This window comes from Trichosurus vulpecula, chromosome 2 (genome assembly GCF_011100635.1).
Source record: "Trichosurus vulpecula isolate mTriVul1 chromosome 2, mTriVul1.pri, whole genome shotgun sequence".
Classification (NCBI taxonomy): Eukaryota; Metazoa; Chordata; class Mammalia; order Diprotodontia; family Phalangeridae; genus Trichosurus; species Trichosurus vulpecula.
This window is the reverse complement of record NC_050574.1, coordinates 118875364-118896963: the sequence shown is the minus strand read 5'-3', so window position 1 is coordinate 118896963 and position 21600 is coordinate 118875364. Positions and strand designations below refer to the sequence as shown.

Genomic DNA, 21600 nt, shown 5'->3' with positions numbered 1-21600 from the left:
ACACTAATTACTCTAAAGGGAGCTTGAAACATACAATGCCCAGAGGGTTTTGTTGAAGGGAGGTTCCACACCTCAATATTTTTGAGTCATCAGTTAATGAGACACTAACCTTTTGCATACATTGAGCTCTATTTCTCGTCTCTTCTATTTCTCTAGTTCTCATGTTTTTTATTATGATTATTCTTTTGTAGATGATAAATCAGTTTAGTCTGGTAGCAGGATAGAAGATGAACCCAACAAAGTAGGGAGGCAGCATAGTGCAATGGACAGCGTACTGACTCCAGAGTTGGAGGAGCTGGGTTCAGATTCCACCTCTGATGATTACTACCTGTGTGACCTTGGGAAAGCCCCTTCATTTTCCCACAGCCTCAGTTTCTCCATCTATAAAATGAAAGGGTTGGACTAGCTGGCCTCTGGGGTCCTTTCCAGCTCTAGACCTGTGCACCTCCTCTTGGCCTGGTTATTTAAGTTCTTTTGGTCTCTGTTTTCTTAGTTTGTCAAATTCTTGTGTTTTCATGAAGATAGAGGGCCAGGCCTGGAGTATAGGAAGATTCAAATCCAGACTCAGACACTTACTAGCTAGGCAAGTCACTTAACCCCATTTGCCTCAGTTTCCTCATCTGTAAAATGAGCTGGAGAAGAAAATGGCAAACCTCTCTGGTATCTCTGCCAAGAAAACCGCAAATGAGGTCACGAAGAGCAGGACACAACTGAAAAACAAAATAAAAAAAGAAAACAAAAACAAACAAAATGACCAGGCCCAGATAAGGGTGAGTTTGCCCAAGTCCACACAGTGAATGAATTAGTGACAGATCTGGCTCTGGAACTCAGGTCTCTTTCCACTCACTACCTCCCAGCTGCTGAGAGTCCTCTCTCTCCACCACAGAGATAATGCCTTTTAAAGTTTAACAAAGTGAAGTTGGACGGTAAGCCCTGCAGACAGCAGGCTCGGGACACTGTGGTCCTGTGGCCTCAGGCTTCTGTGTGTAAGTGTTTGGTGGGGGGAGGAGGAGGATTGTTGCTGTTTTCAGCCTGCCTCCCTTAACTTTTCCTCTCCCTGAACACCACAACTCAACCAGGGGGAGGTTGGGGGGGATGCCTTGCTCCGGGTTATTTAAAATTCAGTTGCCATGGAAGTGGGCGATCACAGTGAAGAAGAGGCAGATGGCTCCGGGTTTAGGGTTCCCGCTGCCCTTTGGCTAATTCCGTAGGTGAAGGTATTAGGTTAATTAAAAGCCATGTGCTTTGTGGGGAATACTTGGCTCCTGGAGGTTTAATAAGTATCCAGGCTTGTTCCGAGTCTTCCTAGCAGAGCCTCCGGGCTGGGGATCTGTTCCTTTGATGGGGTCCAGGGGGAAAGGGAAGCCTTCTTTCCCACTTTCTAAGGAACCTTAGAGTGGGGCTGGGCTGTGTCTCCTCCTAGGTTCTCTCTGGAGAGTTTGTAAGAGAGAGTTCTTCCGCCACCCATTGCCAAGCTGAGGAAGGGAAATTTGGAGGCTAGAGGGCTCTGTGAGCAGAGGCTCTGGGCCTGCAGCTGGTGTAGAGTCTCTCTGAATCCCTTCTGAATCTGAGGGGATGCCCTGCCCTTTTGGGGGCTCCATGAGCGGCAGTAGCAGAGCCCCCTTGCTTGTTCCTGGAATTTCGGGGTCTCTGTATCTGGCCTGGCAGCATACCCAGATGCTGTAAACATCCTTGGCCACAGCACCCAAAAGGAGAACGTCTTTGGGGTATCCCCCGGGAAACCTCTGGCACAGGTCCTTCCTCACTGACAGAGCATGAGGGAGAGAGGTCTCCAAGATGTCCTGGAGAGCTGAAAGCATGGCTGCTGCTGCTGCTATTGGGGACCCAGAGGAGATGGAGAGCCCAGAAAAGGAGCAGGGCAAGTGGGCTCTCCTTCGAAACATCAACCAAGTGCTGAAGGCCCATGCCTTCCTGCCGGTGAGCAGCCTCATGCTGAGGGCTATGGGGGCCTCTGGGTGGGGGGCAGTTCTGGCAGAAGCTGCGGGGGAGCTGGAGGCTGTCTGGTCCTGCTTCCATCTCTCTGAGGGCAGGGACTGTGGCTTTGCCCATCTTTGCATCCTCATTCCTTACCAAGGTGCCTGGCACATAGTAAATGCTTAACAGACATTTGTTGCCAGATTAACTCCCTGTGTGACTTTGGGCAGGGGATCTCTTCTCCTCTGTCAGCCTTGTTCTCCTTCTCTGCACAGGGGATACCTGTGCCACCAGTCTCTTGGGGCTGCTTTGAGGACTGAGCGAGTGAATGGCTGTGAAATAATATTTCTCTGGAGCTTTATATTTGACTGACACAATAACCCTGTAAGGTAGGCAGAGGAGGTATCATCACTCCCATTTTACAAAGAGAGAAGACTGAGGCTCAGCGAGGAGAGGATTGCCCATGCTGGCACTGATTGCAGGGGTACTTCCACTAAGCTTTCCAAGAAAGGAGAAAATAGATTCCAAATGTCAGGTTTTTTGTGGTTTATCAGAGCTCTGAATTAAGTTACAGCAAGAGGGAATAAAGAAAGATATGAAGAAGGACTTTCTGGCAGCATGGACACTTGGGGGGGGAAGGGGTAGAAGAAGGATTCAGGGGGTGGGGGGGAAGGGGGAAGTGTTTGTCAGCTGCTTCCATTGGACGTAATGACAGCCCCTGAAAGTTGGGGACAGAGACCTAACTGTGACCCTGGGCAAGTGTTTGTAAAATAGAAATGATCACAGGTCCTACCTCTCAGGTTTCTTGTGAGGGTCAAGAGAGATATAACATAGGCAGAGTATTGTGCCCTGTTTAAAAAAAAAAAGGCTGCCAGCAAGAACAGCAGCAGAGGCAGGTGGGGGCGGGGTACAATGAGCGAGGCATCAAAGGGACACAAGTAATAGAAAGATCCAGGAGACTGTCCCATATGGATCAGTCGCTTCACCTTCTCTGGGCCTCAGGTTCAAACTCTGTAAAAGGGGATAATGACATTGCCACTACCTACCTCCCAGGGCTGTTAGAAGAAAAGCACTTTGTAAGCCTTAAAGGGCTGTGTAGAAATGGGCACTGTTATTCTGTAGTTGGGGTCTGGATTTGGGGTATTTCCTGGGCTGACTATGTTTCTAGGCTAAGGCTGTGGACACCTGAGGACCCCAGGGCTTCCAGATGAGCTTTGTCCTCTTTCCCGCCCTCCCCCCCAATATGAGAGATTTCTCTTCCTGATCACATCTTCCCTATCTCTCCTCAGTTCCCACCATCGTCTACTTTGTATCAGACCTCCTTTGTATAAATATTGTATTCCTCTTACGGCAGACGGCAAATACGCCCAGGACAGGGACTGTTTCTCTTTTTGTATCTCTAACTAGGAGCACAGCACTCTGTGTGTAGTAGAGACCCAACAAATGTTTGCTGAATTTAATTCTAGATCCTTTCTCTGTAAGGGGTGGTGAGGGGGTGGGGCAGACCATGTACAGGATATACTGTGATCACGGCCCTTTTTATTTATCTGGGCCTGATCCTGACTCACTACCACTGTATTTTTATTTTATCATTTTATATCATTTAATCATTTATTTTATCATATTTACGTGTCATTTAAAGAGGAGCATCAGTGCCTACAAACTAGATAGGAGATACAGCAATCATTTGATCTGCAAATACTTCTCTCTCTCTTTTTTTAAAAGAGAAGAGTAATCTATCCCATTTTTAGATTGGAGGCTCCTTGAGGGCAGGGACTGACTTGTGACTCTTTTTGTATTCCCAGAACTTAGTGCACATTTATTAAGTGACTTCTACATGCCAGGCACTGTCCCGGGCACTGGGGATGCAAAGAAAGGCAAAAACACGGTCCCTGCCCTCAAGGAGCTTACGTTCTAAAGGAGAAGACAGCATGCAAACAATTGTACATATAAGAAGGGTCCGGTATAAGTGAATGGTGGTCTCAAAGGGCAGGTGCTACCGATGGGCATCAGGACTTCTGTGGAAGACAGAGCTATTCCGTCAATAACTATCATATAAGTACATCCTCGCAGTGCACTTTGGGAGATGGAGAACTTTTAAAAATTTTTACTATATTTTGTTTTTACCTCACCTTCATTTCCCAGTACAACCCATCTCTCCTTTCCTACCTAAATTACCTGTTAACAAATAATATTTTTTTAAAGAGGTGGGTAAGAGGGGGCACAACAAAACCAACCGTCAGTCACATGTGGCGTTAAATGAAATGTGCCATACCCATAATTTCATGCCACTTCTGAAAAAACGGGAGGCAGGATCAGAAAGCCTTTCTCAAAGGCCCAGACACTGAGTTAAACCTCAGGATACAAAGACAAACACCCCAAAGAAGTTTGTAATCTACTGGAGGGTACTGCACATGTTCATGGATAAGTAAATATTTCATGCTTACAAAAACAAATACAAAGGAATTTTGGGGAGGGTGAGCTCACTAACCACTGGGGACCCTAGTAAATGCCTTTTGAGAGAGGTGGTCCTTGAATGTACCCTTAAAGGGAACTAGGAGTTCTAAGGGGTAGAGAGGTTGCCAGGTGGATAGAGTGCTGGACTTGGAGTCAAAGAGACTTGAGTTCAAATGCTACCTTCAGACACTTACTAGCTGTATCACCCTGGGTAAGTCATTTAACCCTGTCTCAGTCTGTAAAATGGGATAATGAAAACACCTATCTCCCAGAGTTTTTGTGAAGACCAAATGAAATAATATTTGAAAAATGCTTAACACAGTGTCTGGCACATAGTAGATGCTTAATAAATGTTAACTATAATAACAATAATAATAATTATTCTCTCTAATATACCCACTACAAACATCTCATTATTTATAATATTTGAGTTAATAATACCTGAAACTTGGGTAACGTTTACAACTTTTTTACACTTTCACATCTATTATTTCATTGCACCCTTACACAACTAACAGCTAAGGTCTTTTCGAGGTCTCACTTTGAGTGAGCTTAAAAAGACCAAGGTCCTCCACTGCATCCTGGGCCACCTCCAGTCATCCTGATTGACATTTGGCCGCTGGACCTAGATGGCTCTGGAGGAGAAAGTGAGGCTGGTGACTGTGCACAGCCCTCCCTCACTCAAATCCAATTCATTTACAAGTCATGACATCATCTTCCTGATGTCATGGTCTTCTTCAAGAACCAAGGACAAACCACACAACCACACAGCTAACAACAGGGCAGGGATTATTATCTCATTTTGCTCATGTAGAAAATGAGGCTCAGGTAGGAGAGGAAACTTCTCAAGAACCATGCAGTGAGTCTACGGAAAAGGCAGGACTTAAGAACTAGAAGGGTTTCCAATCCCCGCATTTTATAGGTGAAACTGAGGTCTAGAGAAGGGAAGTCACTTGCCCAAAGTCACACAAAGTAAGAAGAATCAGAACTGGGATTTGAACCCTGGCCTTCTGACTCCAGTGATCTTTCCACCAAACCACTCTGACCTGTTTCTAGGATTTAGACAAGAATCCTCCATGTAACATACACATTAAACTTCAGTCAGTCAGTCAATAAGCATTTATTAAGCAACTGCTAAGTACTGGACCCTGTGCTAAGTGCTAGGGATACAAAAAAGAGACAAAAGACCATCCTTGCCCGAGGAGCTTACAATCGAATGTGATCTAATGAAAACAGATTAGGGTTGGGGTCTACCTAGTTCCTACCTACCTAAATGACCCTTTCTTGTCTGGAAGGCTAAAAAGGCATTCCTGTGGTGGCTAAGAGGCTGATGGACTTGTACTCTCTTTGAGATCACCTCCTCTCTGAGATTTTAGGATTCAAAGATTTCTATGTCTTTGGGCCTCGATTTTCTTATCTATAAAACACAGGAAATAATTCTAGTCTCACCTGATGTGAGAATGAAATGAGCTCCTGGATGTGAGAAGGCTTCACTGACTGTATGTCAACAAGAGAGCATTTTGTCTATCATCAAGGACTGTATCAATGTGAGAGACTGTTGGTGATAATTGGATATGTTTGCTGTCACAGGAAAGTCTATATTACCCTGCTCCTTCTATCTGTTCTTGCTTTCTGTTGTTGTTGTTTGTACTTCGTTCTCGAAGAGGACCTCGGCACCAGGAAGGTGATGTCATGGCTTGCAAGTGAATTGGATTTAAGTGAGGGAGGGCTGTGCAAAGGCACCAGCTTCACTTTCTCCTCCAGAGCCATCTGGGTCCAGTGGCCAGATATGGATCAGAACCACTGGAGATGGCCCTGGATGCAGTGGGAGGCACTGGGTCCATACCTTTGCTTTGGAGGACTGCTTGCCATGTCTCGGGGCCGGTCTGGGGTGGGCTGAAAGCTACCTCAGGTCATTAAGTCTCTTGGCAATTATGAATATTTAAAGAATTTCTAATTCCTCCACCATTCCTGAGAGGGCTAGAGTCACCTGCAGGGGCTGCTCTGCCCCATCATGGGAAGGACTTCTCTCTTCATTTCGGGACTATGAGTGGGGAGGTGTGATGGTATGTGTAAATGCTTATCAAGTTATAGGTGAACCTCCTCCACCCCACTAGCAGAAAGTCCACCATTCATATCTAATTATGGCAGAGGTTCCTAACCTATTTTGTGCCTTAGATCCCTTTGATGGTCTGCTGAAGTCTTGGGGAGCTTCTTAGAATAAAGTCATTGCCTAAGTTCATAATTTAAGTAAATGCTAAATTTCAGTAGACCTTGGTGAAAATAAAGTTGCTTTTTCCATCTGAGTTCTTTCATAGATTTCCCTGAAATCTATCCATGGAGCCCAGACTAAAAGCCCCTGGTTAATAAGGCCATCGATTTAGAACTGGAAGGTACCTTGGAGACCAAGGCTAACTCTCTCATCACATAGATAAGAAAGAAAAAGTTAAATAACATGTTCAAGGTCACACAGGTAGTCAGTGACCTAGCCAGGGTCTGAACCCAGTCTTTTTCACTCTAACTCCAGTGTGTTCCATTGTACCACACACTCAGAGGCTAAGTATTCTTTTCACAAATGGATCTTTGGGTTATAACTAGATTCATCACTAGAATCCATTCATGCTCTATTTTGGTCTGGACCTATGATTGTCTTAGTTTGGGAAATTCCCAGTGTGGAAACTCCCTCCACCAATGCAGACTGGCAGTTCAATTGTAACTAATAGTCTTAGAGCTCTGTCAGAGGGATGGAGAGGTTAAGTGACTTGTCTAGAGTATGTAGGTGGTAACTGGCAGGGCTAGTGTTTGAACCGCAGCCCTCTGACTCCAAATCCAGACCTCTTTTCCCTGTACTCCGCACATAGAGAGGTGCTTAGGATCTTCCCAAATGGATCCCTTGGTTTATGACTAACTTCGGTAGCTGTGTTTCTTTAATGGTGAGTCATTTGTCTAGCAAGAGCTTTCCTTACAGTCAAGGTAGATAGTTAAGCCAACAAGCATGCATTATGCGCCAGGCACTGTGCTAAGCGCTAAAGATACAAAGAAAGGCAAAAGACAAGGCAAAAGTCCCTCCCTTTAAGGAATTTGCAGTCTAACAGGGAAGAAAAGATGCAAATGTCCGTGTACAAACAAATTGAGCACAAGATAAATTAGGAGTAATTTCAGAGGGGAGACACTAGCATTGAGGGGAGTCAGAAAAGGCCTCTTGCAGAAGGCGGGACTTTAGCTGAGGCTTAAAGGAAGCCAGGAGGCAGAGATGAGGGAAGAGAGCATTCCAGGCATGAGGAACAGCCTGGGAAAATACTCAGAGACAGGAAATGGAGTGCTGGAGTGTCATATGCAAGGAATAGGAAGAGAGCCAGTGACACTGGATAGAAAATAGGTGGGGTGAGGAGGAAGGTATAGGGTGTAGGAAGACTGGAAAGGTAAGAAGTGGCCAGGTTATGAAGGACTTTTAAAAGCCAAACAGATGATTTTATATTTAATCTTGGAGGCAATAAGGGGCCACTGAAATTGATAAAATGGGGGGGGGGTAGGGAGACATGATCAGACTTGTACTTTAGGATGGACTGGAGTGGGAGAGATTCGAGGCAGGCAGCCCCACCAGCAGGCTATAACAAGAGTCCAGGCATGAGATGATCAGGATGGTGGCAGGGTCAGAGGAGAGAAGGCAGCCGATGGGAGAGATGTAGAACAATAAGGCTTGGCAAAAAATGAGCTGGGGGAACCAGAGAGAGTTAGAAATCAAGGCTGACACCTAGGTTGTAAGCCCTGGTGGCTGGATTGATGACAGGGACAGAGAAGTTTGGAAGGGTTGTGGGGGGAGGGGAGATAGTTCATCTTTGGAAATGTTAAGTTTAAGATGACTATGGGGCATCCAGTTTGAGAAGCAGTTGGCATTTGGAGACTGGAGATCAGGAGAGATGTTAGGGCTGGACAAATACATCTGAAAATCAAAGGGGGGTGGGGGACAGCATCAAGGGAAAGTAATAGAGTATTATTTCAGATGAGGAAACAGGGATTTGAGAAGCTAGGTGACTTGGCCAAGGTCACACAGGCAGGATTTGAACCCAAGTGTCAGGAATCTTGGTCTAGCTCTCCAAGTAGAACCAATATGATGAATGAACAGACCTGGACTTGGGAACTAGGAGATCCACATTTTAATTCTGCCTTTGTCACTTAGGTAATGTGTCCCTTTGGACTGGCCACCTTCCCCTCTTTATGCCTCAGTTTCCTAATCTATAAAATTATAAAGCTGTGTACCAGACAGTCTCTAAGGTCCCTTTCAGCTCTGACATTCTTTTTAGATGCCACAAACAAGCTGTACAATAGCAACAGGAGAGAAACTAGGATAATCATGCCATCAGAGACTCAATTTCTTTTCCTGGGGATGTTAGCCAGAACAGAAGAGCAGGATCACTGTTTTCAAACATTTAAGCATATGGAAGAAGGGTTGATTTGATCTCTTTGGTAACTGGCAGCAATGGGTGACATGGATTTAGGCTATACTTAAGGAAAAGCCTCAATACTCTGCTGTCCCAAAGTGGAATGGGACACTTCAGGGGCTTTGCTCTAGGTGCTTTCTGCCCCCAGCCCTAGTGACTAGATTCTCTGCCCAGGTGCCTTAGACTCTCCTCCCGAGGTTCTGATGCTCTGGATCCCTTTGCCTGGGCTCTACCTTCCCCTTCCATCTCTGAAGGAGGAAGGGTTTGTGTTCACCCTCAATTCCATTGCAGTCCCTCTCTTCCAAAACTGGTTTGTCCCAGATAAAAATACAATCGATCCTCATTATTCTTGTAAATTTGACTACTTGCTAAAACGTATTTGGAACTCCAGATCAGTACTCGTGGTGCTTTTGTCATGTGAGGATGTATGTAGAGCAGCAAAAAATTGGAGTCCCCCAAAGCACACATTCCCACCTGAGGTCCAGCAAGAAGCTCTGCCTTCCTGTTTCAGCTTTCCTGCTATAAACAAGCTTACTTCCCGTGATTTATTTGATGCCACATTTTTTTAAAATCTGAGAGCTTTTTGTTGCTGATTTTGATGCTTCAAATGATCCCCAAGAATGGCGCTGAAGTACCATCCAATGTTTCTAAGTTCAAGAAGACTGTGATGTACCTTACGGAGAAAATATGTATGTTAGATAAGCTTTCTTCAGGCATGAGTTTTTAGTAGTGTTGGCCATGAGTTCAATGTTAATGATCGACAATACAGTACATCCCCCCCCCCCCCCACAAAAAAAGGAAGAGGAAATTCCCTGCTTTGTATGTGAGGCCACTCTGGAAACCCCTAAAGGAAATGTTGTGGCTAGAGGCTATCAGGAACCTAATCCTGTATTTCCCTTAGGAGCAATGGTTCAGTATACACTAATTCAACATTTGCAGCAACTTTATAGAACATAACTACCACAAATGACAAGCATATACTTTATTCTTAATTATAATTCTTCTCCGAGAGATAGTGAGCTCCCCATCACTAGAGATATTCAAGTGGAGGGCTATACCCACTTTCTGAAGATGTCTTAGAGGGGATTCCTATCCAATTACAAGTTGGGCTAGATCAGGTGTTCCTAACCTGGGTCTCTGAGAGGTCAAGAGACCTACTCATGGTCACTGAATTTCAGGAAGTCCATTGTACAGGCAGCCAAGATTACATCTTTGTTTTCACCAACCTTTGGTTTCCCTTGTAATCCTATGCATTTTATTTTATGTATTTAAAACTGTTATTCCAAGAAGGAGTACGTAGGCCTCACTAGACTGCCAAAGGTATCAAGGACAAAAAAGGATGCTAAGGACTCTTGGTCTAGACAGGGTTTGGTGCAGAGGGTCCATCAAGCACAGACATAGAAGATGACATGCTCAGTCACACTTTCTTTGATTCTCTTGGTTGTTAATGTTTCTTCTCTCTTCAAATGTACCTTTTTGAGTATGTGGTACGTGTGTCCTCCCCAGCCCTCCCAGAATATAAAGTTCTTGAGTCAGCGAGGGGCCAAGAGAACCAGACCATGTGAACACCAGGCCCCATGTTGGCTCATCAAGTTCACGAGGGATTCCTGGATGCCCGAGAGTCTAGAATCTGGAATCCTGAGCATCCCTGTGGAATTTGTCTGGTGATGATGAAAGATTGTCTTACCCTATAATTCGGAACCCTCCAGTTCTTTTGGACCCTGAGGAGGTAGTTAGAGAGGCAGTGTGCGGTGGAGGGAAGAATGTTAGAGAAAGAAGGTCAGTATTCAGCTCTCAGCTCTGATACTAAACTGGTCTTGCCCTCAAGGAGCTTACATTCTATTAGAGGGGACAATATATACACATGTGAGAAGATAGGAAATGTATACGTAATAAATATAGGGTAGTGAGGTTTAGGCACTAAGGGCTGGGGGAAAGGGATAAACAGGAAAGTATCTACTAGCCCTCTCTCAATCCCTCTCCTATCCACATATATAAAGGGAATGAGGAGCACATGGTGTAGTGAAGAAAGAACTGACTTTAGAAGTCCTGGGTTTAAGTCCTTCCTTTGACATAAAGTGAATGGGCTTGTGACCCTGGGCAAGTAACTTAACCTCTTAGTCCTTCCCAAGCAACTCTTGAAATTGGGTCACAGACCAGTTGTTTATTTGCATTGGTAGAGGGAATTTACACATTGGAAGTTTCTAGGACCAATGAAATCATAGAACTGGACCAGGAGGAAAATGGGGATTATTGCACTGGTTTTGAGGGAAGTGATTCGTAAGACCTAAAGTACTATAGAAATATGGGTTGCTGTTAGTATGTGTTTGATGTGGTAATTCAGTCTTTATCTTGTCCCCATGATGAATTGAATTGTGAAGATGAGCTGTTGATGAGCAGACCGAAGAGGTATGTGAACTCAGTCAAGGAAGGCTTCCTGGAGGTGTCGACACAGTTTAAGTTTAGGTTATGTTCTCCCCAACAGGCCCAACTCAGGTGCCCCTTCCTTTATGACAGCTTCCCTGATTCCTGTCCTCCTTCTCCCATCCCCGAGGTGACAGTGTTTTCTTGGTCTTCCAATCACCCTAGATCATTTTTTCTGGATCTCTCCTTTATCCCATATCACACCCTACCTTGTATTTCCACACATGCACATTAGATTGCAAGTTCTTAGAAGGCAGTGACATTGTCACCTTTCACCTTTGGGTCCCCAGGCCAGAGCATTGGACCATGTGCATAATAGGTGCTTGAAATGTTTGTTGGTGACTAATATAGAAATGTTTTACCAGATGTGTAAATTATATCAAATAACTTACCGTTTTAGGGAAGGAGGAGGAATATTTGGAACTCAAAAATTTCTAAAAATGAATATTAAAAATTATCTTTACATGTAATTGGAAAAAATAAAATGCTATTTATTAAAAATGTTTGTTAGATCGAGGACTGACAGGGTGCTTTTTCTCTTGCAGGGTGACTATGTCTGGATGGACCTCAAAACAGGGCAGGAGTTTGACGTCCCCATAGGGGCAGTGGTGAAGCTCTGTGACTCCGGGCAAATACAGGTGGTGGACGATGAAGGCAATGTACGTCTTTCTCCTGCTTACACTTGGGGGAGGTGGGGCATGCCTTAGTCTGTCAGAGGTGCCTAGTGAGTGCAGGAGCTAATCAGAATGACCCAGAGTATAGGCAGAGTAGGTGGTTGCCTGCCTGATGTAACATTGAAAGTCTCTCACCCCAAACTTCAAACCCAAATGACCTACCATGGTGCCTGAAATTCCACCATTATTACCTCTTTTGAGTAAAAACATGTAAGGCCACCTTAATCTGTCATCAGCCATTGAAATCTTAGTGTGAATTTTAAAATTTCAAAACAATTCAACAACATCTAAGTGTCTCCAAAATGGGTTGGTCATATGTTAAGGGCAGGGATGAGAAGTGTATAGCCAAAGTGCTCCATTGGTGCCCTTGAGATGTCAGGACAAACCGAAGAAGGCCTTTAGCCCATTGGGTTGATTGGATTGATTTCCTGTGGTGTATTTATCAGAAACCATGGACAAGAGTCATGTTGAGGCATGGGTGATTGTAACCTGCGTCAATGGAAGGAACCTCTGAATTGATGAGATCACCAAGCCATTTGGGTATTTAGCAAGTGTTCCCAAGTCCCTGACCCACACCTGGGGAGATAGTCCCTGACTTCTAGAAGTTCATGATTTAATGGGGAAAATATAATGCACACTAATAAGTATGTGTAACCAGGGATTCTGAGATGTTCAGACTGATCTCTTATAGGTGGAGAAAAAGGTTCAAAACCTCATAATGAATTTTGGGATTTGAAGTCCAGAAATATACTGAGACTGTCTTAAATTCAGAGCTAGCCCAAAACTTTCAGAGCAACCAAAGTCCTCCCCCTGGTTCATGATGGTCCCAAGTTTCTATGCAGGTGGTGAAAGAATGCTACCTCTCTAGATTTGAAATCCCACGATTCACAGTTCATTATCCAACCTTTTCCTCATCCATGAGAAATCAGTATGAATACTTCCAAATAACCAGGCTACATGGGTAAGTTCCAAGAGGTAGAACAGGACATGGCCATTCTAGGGTTGGACCAGTCCCATGATAGCAAAGTCTGCCTCACACCTTGAAGTCTCGCTTCCTGCTCAGCACATTCACTGTACATGGTGACAGAGCAAAGGAAACTCCATCTGTCCCCTTAGAGCATCTAAGTCATCACTAGTCAGAGGAGCCCCACCCAGAAGTCTAATTTGGAGATAGCTCGCAGTGAAAAGCCTGTCAGCTTTGGAGCCTTATCTTGGCTCTTCCACTGACTGGTTTTCTACTGTGACCTTGACAAGTTACAACCATCATCAAAGCATTTTTTTAATGCAGAGAACAGAAGTCAGACAGTCCACAGGCATTATATGTCCCAGGTACTGCGCTATGTGCTGTGGGGTGCAAAGAAAGGGTTTTTAAAAAGTTCTTGCCCTCAAGGAACTTGTATTCTATATTCCAATAGGGAAGACAGCATGTAAATAAATAGCTAAGTATATAGAAGACACAAATAGAGTAGATGGAAGGCAGTCTCAGAAAATAGCACCTGAAGGGACTGGGAAACACTTCTCACAGAAGGAAAGCCAGAAGGGACCACAGACAAGCAGGATAGCTTTGAAAGTTACATATAAAATTCATTATGTGCTTAAAGAGAAAAGCAAGCTGTACATAATAGATATTCGTAGTTTCATATTGAATCCTTTTTTCTGTTCTACTATGTATATGGAAATGCCCATTTTATTTTGTAATAACTTCAAAATTTTAAAAAAATTACAACTCCTTCAGCCTCCAGGATCCTCTTCTATAAGGAAGCTGGGGGTGCAGTGGATAGAGCACTGGGTCTGCAATCAGGAAGACGAGTTCAAATCGAGCTAGCCTCAGACATTTACTAGCTATATGACCCTGGGTAAATCACTTAACCCTGTTTGCCTCAGTTTTCTCATCTGTAAAATGAGTATAGTAATGCCTACCTCACAGGGTTGTAGTGAGGATCAAATGAGATAATATTTGTAAAGCACTTAGTATGGTGCTTGGTTCTTGTAGGTGCCTAATAAATGCTTATTTCCTTCCTTCATTCTTATTTTTCCCCCACTTAATAGTATTTTATGTTTTCTAATTACATATATAGTTTTCAACATTGGCTTTTATAAGATTTTGAGTTTCAAATTTTTTTCCCTCCCTCCCCTCCCCCCTCCCCAAGATGGCATGTAACCTGATACAAGCTATACATGTACAATCTTATTAAACATATTTCCACATTAGTCATGTTGTGAAAGAAGAGTCAGAACAAAAGGGGGAATCAACGAGACTTCATTCTTATAAAACAAAAGTGAGGACATAGAGCTCTGGACTCAGGAAAACCTGGATTCAAGTCCTACCTCAGACACTTCCCAGCTGTGTCACTCTGGGCAAGTCACTTAACCCTGTTTGCCTCAGTTTCCTCATCTGTAAAATGAGCTGGAGAAGGTAATGGCAAACCACTTCAGTATCTTTGCCAAGAAAACCCCAAATTGGGTCAAAGAGAGCCAGACACGACTGAGGCAACTGAACAACAGCGATAAATGCTTATCTCCTTCCCTCATTCATTCCTATAAAATGAAAGAGATGAGAGGAGGCAGCATGGAGTAATGGGTAGAATTTCGGACTTGGAGTCAGGGAAACCTGGATTCGAGTGCTACCTTAGACACTTATTAGCTGGGTGACCCTGGGCAAGTCACTTAACCTCTTTGTACTTTAATTTCCTCATCTGCTAAGTGAGGAAGGTTGGACACAATGTCTTCTAAGGTCCCTTCCAGCTCTCAGTCTTTGCTCTCAATGATCCCCACCAGCTCTTATAGTCTAAGGTCCCTTAAGTTAGTTGGTCTATTCATTAATTCAGCAAACATTTATTGCTATATGCTGAGCATTGGGCTGAACCGGGAAGAGAGGAAGGGAGACACAAAGAAAAGCCATTATTATGAGAGTGAGCATCAGGGAAGGCTTCTTGGAGGAGGTAGGCTTTAAAGGACAGGTAGGAATTCCATTGGTGAAGAGGGAGGAGGGAGGAAAGAGGGATAGGGACCAGTGTGAGCAAAAGCCTAGATGTTGGGAGGTGCTTGTGTATTCAGTGGGCTGAGAGTTGTCCTGGTTGGCTGGAATCTTGAAGTCTAGAAATCAATAATTGGAGATATTGACCACTGAGTGGTGCCATCTTGCAGAGAAACTTGGAAGCTTGGAAAGCCAGGCAATGAGCTTTTGGGATAGGAGGGATTCTGAAAGGAGAGCTGTGGAGACACACTGAAGTCAAAATTAGAATGTAAGCTTCTTGGGGGTAAATATGGTTTTGTTTTTGTCTTTGCAGGCCCAATGCTTAGTACAATGGTTGGTACACATGCTTATGTTTGTGCTTAGTAAATGCATATTGGATCAGATTGAACTGAATTCCTTTGCCCTGACTCCTCTGGCCTCTTCCCCACTGTCCTTGGGAATTCTGAGTCAGGTTTCCTAGGACTCTCTCCCACAACCCCACTACAAAGGATGCCAGAACCCTGGGGATTTGGCCTTGGGGCCTCATCCTCTAAGCTTCCCTAGGACAAGAGCGAGTGTGGGTGGCAGGGGCTCGGGATGTGGGTGCCACCTGGTGATGATCTAGGATCAGATTTCTCCTGGTTTGTTTTGCATGTTAGGTGGTATCTGGTAACTCCACATCACTCCATCTGCATTTAAGTATACCCTGACACTCCTTTGTCAGCCACCATCCCCCCTCCCATAAGGATGGGACAGGGAGGAGACAGTGTTATGTGATCTTGGGAAAACTACTTCTCCTCCTTGGGCCTCAGTTTCCTCTCCTTTTAGATAAAGGTTGCAGCCGGTAATTACAGAATATCAGAGATCTGAGATCATCCAGTTCAGCCATCCATTTTACAGATGATGAAACTGAGACCCAGAAAGGATAAAGCATAATTTCAGTCAGATGGGATTTCAGGGCCACCTATCCCAAATTTTACCCAAACAACAATTCCTTCTTACAAGATACACAAGCCTAGAAGATCTCTAGCCTAGGGAAGCCCACTATGGCTCAAAGCAACCTTGTGGAAAGAGCATCACACAGGGAGTCAGGAGAAAGCTAGGTATGAGTGTGTCCTCTGGCACATTAATAATGTGACCCTGGATAGGTCACTTAACCCTTCTGAGCCCCACCTAGTCTCCTCATCTGGAAAATGGGATAATACCTGCAGCATCCATCTCAAAGGCTTGTTGTGAGGTTCAAGCAAATAACATATTTAAAATGCTTTGCAAATCTTATGTCACTAAATACACATTTATTGCATTATTATTATTGTTAACAACTTTCTTGCAGGCTGTGGATATTTAGTAAGTACCCAATGCCCAGAGAGACATAACCTGGTAGCTAGGATTATACATCAGAACCTTATGATCTTTTATGGACAGACAGATGGCAAATACCCTAAGCACAAATACTGACCTCAAACCAATAAACTATGCTGGACCTAGACCATCATCACGGACCAAACTGTTGCCCACAATCACCCAGGCATTATATTGATTCATAAAAGTTAAAGAATAAGGGTTTTTTTAAAAATAGATTTTTATTGATATCGCCTTTGTTTTTATATCATGTGAATTTCCTCTTGTGTCCCTCCCTGTTCCCTTCCAGAAAGCTATCTCTCATAAACAAACAATTGTTTTAAAAGGAGATAAAAAAATTCAGCAAAGCTTATCAGCAAATTAAAAAAATTTGACATTATATGCAATATTCTAAACCCATGGAAACCTTCCCCAGCAACACCTCTGCAAAGGAGTGAAGGAAGGTATCTTCTTATGTTTCTCCTTTGGGGCCAAATTTGTTCTTTGTAATTTTGCAACATTTGTTTTCAGTTGTCTTGTGGATGTAAGAATAATGTTTTTAGTAGCTGTGGACATGCTGGAAACTCATAATCCCCAAGCTACATGTAACAAAAAACTATCAAAATATAGAGACCTAGCAGAGGTGGTCGTAATCACATGTGAACAGAATGAGATGCTGTGATCCCTGCAGTCCTGTATGCTACTAGAGTTGCACTGAGGATGTTTTCAGGGAGCCTATAGGGCAGGGGTGGGGAACCTGTGGCCTCGAGGCCACATGTGGCCTTCTAGGTCCTTGGGTGTGGTCTTTTGACTAAGACCAATTTTTACAGAACAAATTCTTTATTTTAAGGGGATTCGTTTTGTGAAGTTTGGATTCAGTCAAAGGGCTGCACTTGAGGACCTAGTGGCCACATGTGGCCTAGAGGCCACAGGTTCCCTACCCCTGCCATAGGGGATGAGTTGGCATCCTAATACTGTACTTCCACTCAACCACGAAAACTATTTTTTTAAAAAAATCTGCCTGTACAAGAGTCCACAGGGTGGCACCTTGTCCCAGGATCATTTCTATCTGCATTCCATCAAACAAGATGAGAAGAATGAGATGATGTCAATATTGATTGCGATTAGTAAGCCATCATTACTGAAATCCAGACATCCTGACTCTCAGGCTTGACTCCCCTTAGCCTGCAGAGCCTCTCTGATTAATAATAATAATAATAATAATAACCTCTTTCTGAATGACTTAATTCCAAGATTCATCATCTAAAGGAAGCCTTTCCTGACTAATAACTAGTATGACAGAAGAAGATCAGTTGGAGGAACTAGTGGTGTTTAGCCTGGAGAAGAGACTACTTGGGGAGGAGCAGATGGGATCAAGATATGATCACCATCTTGAAGGATTTGAAGGGCTGTTTAGCCTTGTTCTTCTTGGCTTCGGTGCCTGGAACAATGTGGGGAAGTTGTAGAAAGGCCAGTTTTAACTCAATGAAGAGTTTTCTAAAGACCGGAGGTATTTAATGATGGAACAGTCTGCTTTGGAAGGTAGTGCCATTATTGGAATATATTAAGCAAAGACTGGCTGGACAGGAATCTTACAGTAATTGATTCAAATTAGAGAAAGAGGAGGGAGGAAGAATGGAAAGAAGGGGGCAGGGCAAGGGAAGGTCTCATGTGTCCACTTCCCTCTTTCCACAGGAGCACTGGATTTCTCCACAGAATGCCACCAACATCAAACCCATGCACCCCACCTCTGTCCATGGAGTGGAGGATATGATCCGTCTGGGGGACCTGAATGAGGCTGGCATCCTGAGAAACCTGCTCATCCGCTACCGGGACCATGTCATTTATGTGAGTCACCTGCCCTTCGAAACCTCCCTCCCTTCACCTCCCTCCCCTCCCTGTCCCCTATCTACTACTCTTCCTTTAGATGTCTTCACAGGCCTCTTCTATGGGTTTGGAGCACAAGAGAGATTGGAGGGAGCAGCATCCTTGCTTGGATAGTACACTAAGTTTACTTTATCATAGAGTCATAACATTTTAGAAATGTAAAGGACTTTAAGACGGGCAGTTTTAGTGATGGACAGATATCAGAGATGGAAGAGATCATCGCACATAGAATGTTGGAGTTGAAAGGGCTCCTAAAACATAAAAGGAAAGAAATAGGTACACTTGAAAGGGACCTTAGAACAGAATGCTAAAGCAGGAAGCAATCTTGGGAAGGAAAGAAACAAGGATTTATTAAGCACCTACTATGTGCCAGGCAGGGCAGCTAAGTGGTATGGTGGATAGAGCACTGAGCCTGGCCTCAGGAAGATTTTTCTTCGTGAGTTCAAATCCAGCCTCAGATACTTCCTACCTGCGTGACCCTGGGCAAGTCACTTAACCCTGTTTGCCTCGGTTTCCTCATCTGTAAAATGGGCTGCAGAAGGAAAAAGCAAACCACTCCAGTATCTTTGCCAAGAAAAACCCAAATGGGGTCACAAAGAGTCGGACACGACTGAAAACAACTGAACAGCAGCAGCAACAACAGCGAAATGTGCCGGGCCTTGCTTACAAGTAGTATCTCATTTGATAATCACAACTCTGGGAGGCAGTTGAAAGGGGAAGCGATTTGCCCAGAATCACACAGCTAGTAAGTAGGCTGGATTTGAACTCCGAGCTCAGCGCTTCATCCACCCTGCTACTGGAGCCAGAAAGAAGTTTGGAGCATAGAAAGCTAGAGTTAGAAGGGACCTTAGAATCATAAAACAATGAGAATTTTAGAGTTGGAAGGGGCCCTTAAGTGGTTAGATCTGCAAGGGTTGTTAGGGGCCATCCAGGGGCCCAATGCCCTCCATTTACAGAAGAGGAAAGTAGTCACTTGCCCAACATTACACAGCAGAGGAGAATTAGTGAATCATAGAATATCAGCATTGGAAGGAACCTTAAAACCTTTCTGGTCCTTTGGCCAGAAAGAACACCGAGTCCCAAGAACCAATCAGAAATGAGAGAACTTGGCCGTTGACTTCCTCGTTCTCCCCAGTGATGGCCCTGAAGCACTGATCCCTAGTCATGGCCACCTTCGCTGCTTGGATAGGGTTACCCTCAGGGGCCTCCTCCCCAGTATCTCCTCAAGTTACCAGCCTGCATGCTTCCCCCGGCAGCTGGGGCCTACTAGAGTACCAGATGTCATACCCTTTAGAATAAAGGTGCCAACCCAGAGGGTTGTGAGGATGGGTTGGCCCAGAGTAAGAATTCTTCAAGGACAGAGACTCTTCATGATGATGTACCCTAAGGCTTCCTCTTCAGTTCTCTCTTCTTCCTGTCTATATTCTCTGATCTGGAGCTGGGGCATATAGGCTTGAATCTTGGACCTGCTCGGATAAGTCCCTTAACTGAGTCAGAGACCCAGAGATGTTAGAGCACTTTCTCCTCCTTCCTGGAGGGGAGGAAAAGGGAGTTGGGTTAGATCTCCAAGGCTTCTTCTAGCTCTAAAACCTATGATCCCACTCTGTCGCTAGTGGAAAAAAAAGAGAACTGTGTTCTTCCTGGTCAGAACACATTAGGAGCATTATGTTCATTTTGGGGGCGCCTCCTCTAGGAGGCTTTCCCTGACCTCTCAACCAGACAGGACCTCTCTCCCATCACAGCTCCTAGTACTGTATACTCAGTATAACTTGTCATACTCTGCCTTGGGTTGTAATGATTTTTATTATGTATATTTTATATTATTTTATTATGTATTATTTTGTAATTATTTTGTAATTATGTTCTCTCCCCCTGAATGTAAACTTCAGAGTGCAGGTAACAGCTCGTGTGCATTTCCATACAAGGTGTCTTCCTTCCTTCTTCCCTGCCATCACATGAAAGCCCAGTATAAAATTTAATAATAATGACAGCATTAATTTAGCACCTACTGTATGCCAGGCACTGTACTAAGTGCTTTACAAATATTATCTCATTTGATCCTCACAATAACCCTGTGAGACAGGTTCTGTTATCTCCATTTTACAGTTGAGGAAACTGAGGCAGACAGAGCTTAAGTGACTTGCCCAGAATCACACAGCTAGTCTATATCTGAGGCTGGATTTGAACTCTTCCTGATTCCAGGTCCAAATGCTCTATTAAATGAGCCACCTAGCTGTCTACCTGGCTTTGTATACAATAGGTCAGTTGGTCAGTTAATTACCATTTATATAGACTTACTTTGTGCCCAGAATTATGCTGAGCACTGGGGATACATAGGAAGCCAAAATAGTCCTTGACCTCAAGGTGCTTACATTCTAATGGGGGAGATGGCATATAAATAATTAGGAACATACAGTACAGGGAGATGATGTCAGAAGGGAGAAGCACTCAACTGAGGGGACCAGGAAAGCCCCCTTGCAGAAGGCGCAATTGGAGCTTTCTTGAAGGAAGCCAAGGAAGAAAAGTGGCAGTGGTGCATTCCAGGCATAGGGTACAGCCAATACAAAGGCCTAGAGATGAGAGATGAAGTCTTGTGTGTGAAGAACAGCAGGAGGCCAGAGTTCTTGCTTAGTAAATGTTTACTGAATGAAACTCTAGAAAGTGCAGACCAGGATATTTGGTCGATGAGATTCCCCATGACCCAAGGATGGATTTGCTTGATAGAAGGCCCTTCCTCAAACTCCCAGACCTGTACATCTCAGAGAGGTGGCCATTTAAAATCAACCACTCGTGTGGCATTTACTCTCCCCTTACTTATTCAATTCTATGCTGGGGGATTTGGAGGAGAGAGAAGAAGGCGGAGACATAGACTCTGTTCTCAGGAAGCCTGCATTGTAGTCTAGGAGACTCCTCTAATAACAGTGAAACAATGAATGTTTAATGAGGAGACAACCTGGATGAGGCCTCTGGGAGGAGGGTGGCATAGCAGAGGGAACCCGGGATAGACAGTCCAGGGACCTACTTCCTGAGCCTAGATCTCACACACACTCGTTATGTGACCTTGGGCATATGACCTCACTTATCTGGACCTTAGCTTTCCCTTAGGAGAGCACTTTGTAAACCTTACATATTGTTATTATTATTATTATTATTAATTTTCTCTTTCTGACAGACTGAAGGACCTTGCTCCCTCTGTTTCTCCAGATCCACCCAGAGACTCTATGGGCTTTAGCCTCAGCTGTCCTGAGTCAGGCTTCCTTTGAGTAACTAGCCAGGACTCTTTTTCTCCCTTATCTCTTTTCACTGAGTCTCTGGCCTCCTCCCAGGGAAGGGTTTTATTACCCTAGCTTGGTAGAAGAGGCCTGAAGGAGGCTGTCTTCTCATTAACCCTCTGATGTCCACCTGTATAAGGCCTCTGTATGGGCTCATCCCCTGGGACATGAGACCTTGGAAGCCCAATGAAGGAAGCACTTTCCAAGGTTCT

General features: G+C 44.3%; 1 protein-coding gene across 2 annotated transcripts in view; it reads left to right on the top strand.

Annotated features, from left to right (window-relative positions):
* The first annotated feature begins 11791 nt into the window (after positions 1–11791).
* MYO7A (myosin VIIA) overlaps positions 11792–21600 on the top strand; it is a 140748-nt gene continuing 130939 nt past the window's right edge. For both annotated transcript variants that reach the window (XM_036745400.1, XM_036745399.1), the window contains exons 1-2: positions 11792–11917; positions 17925–18077. In XM_036745400.1, coding sequence (XP_036601295.1) covers positions 11819–11917; positions 17925–18077 — 252 coding nt within the window. In that variant the 5' untranslated portion in view covers positions 11792–11818. The remainder of the gene's footprint in view (positions 11918–17924; positions 18078–21600) is intronic.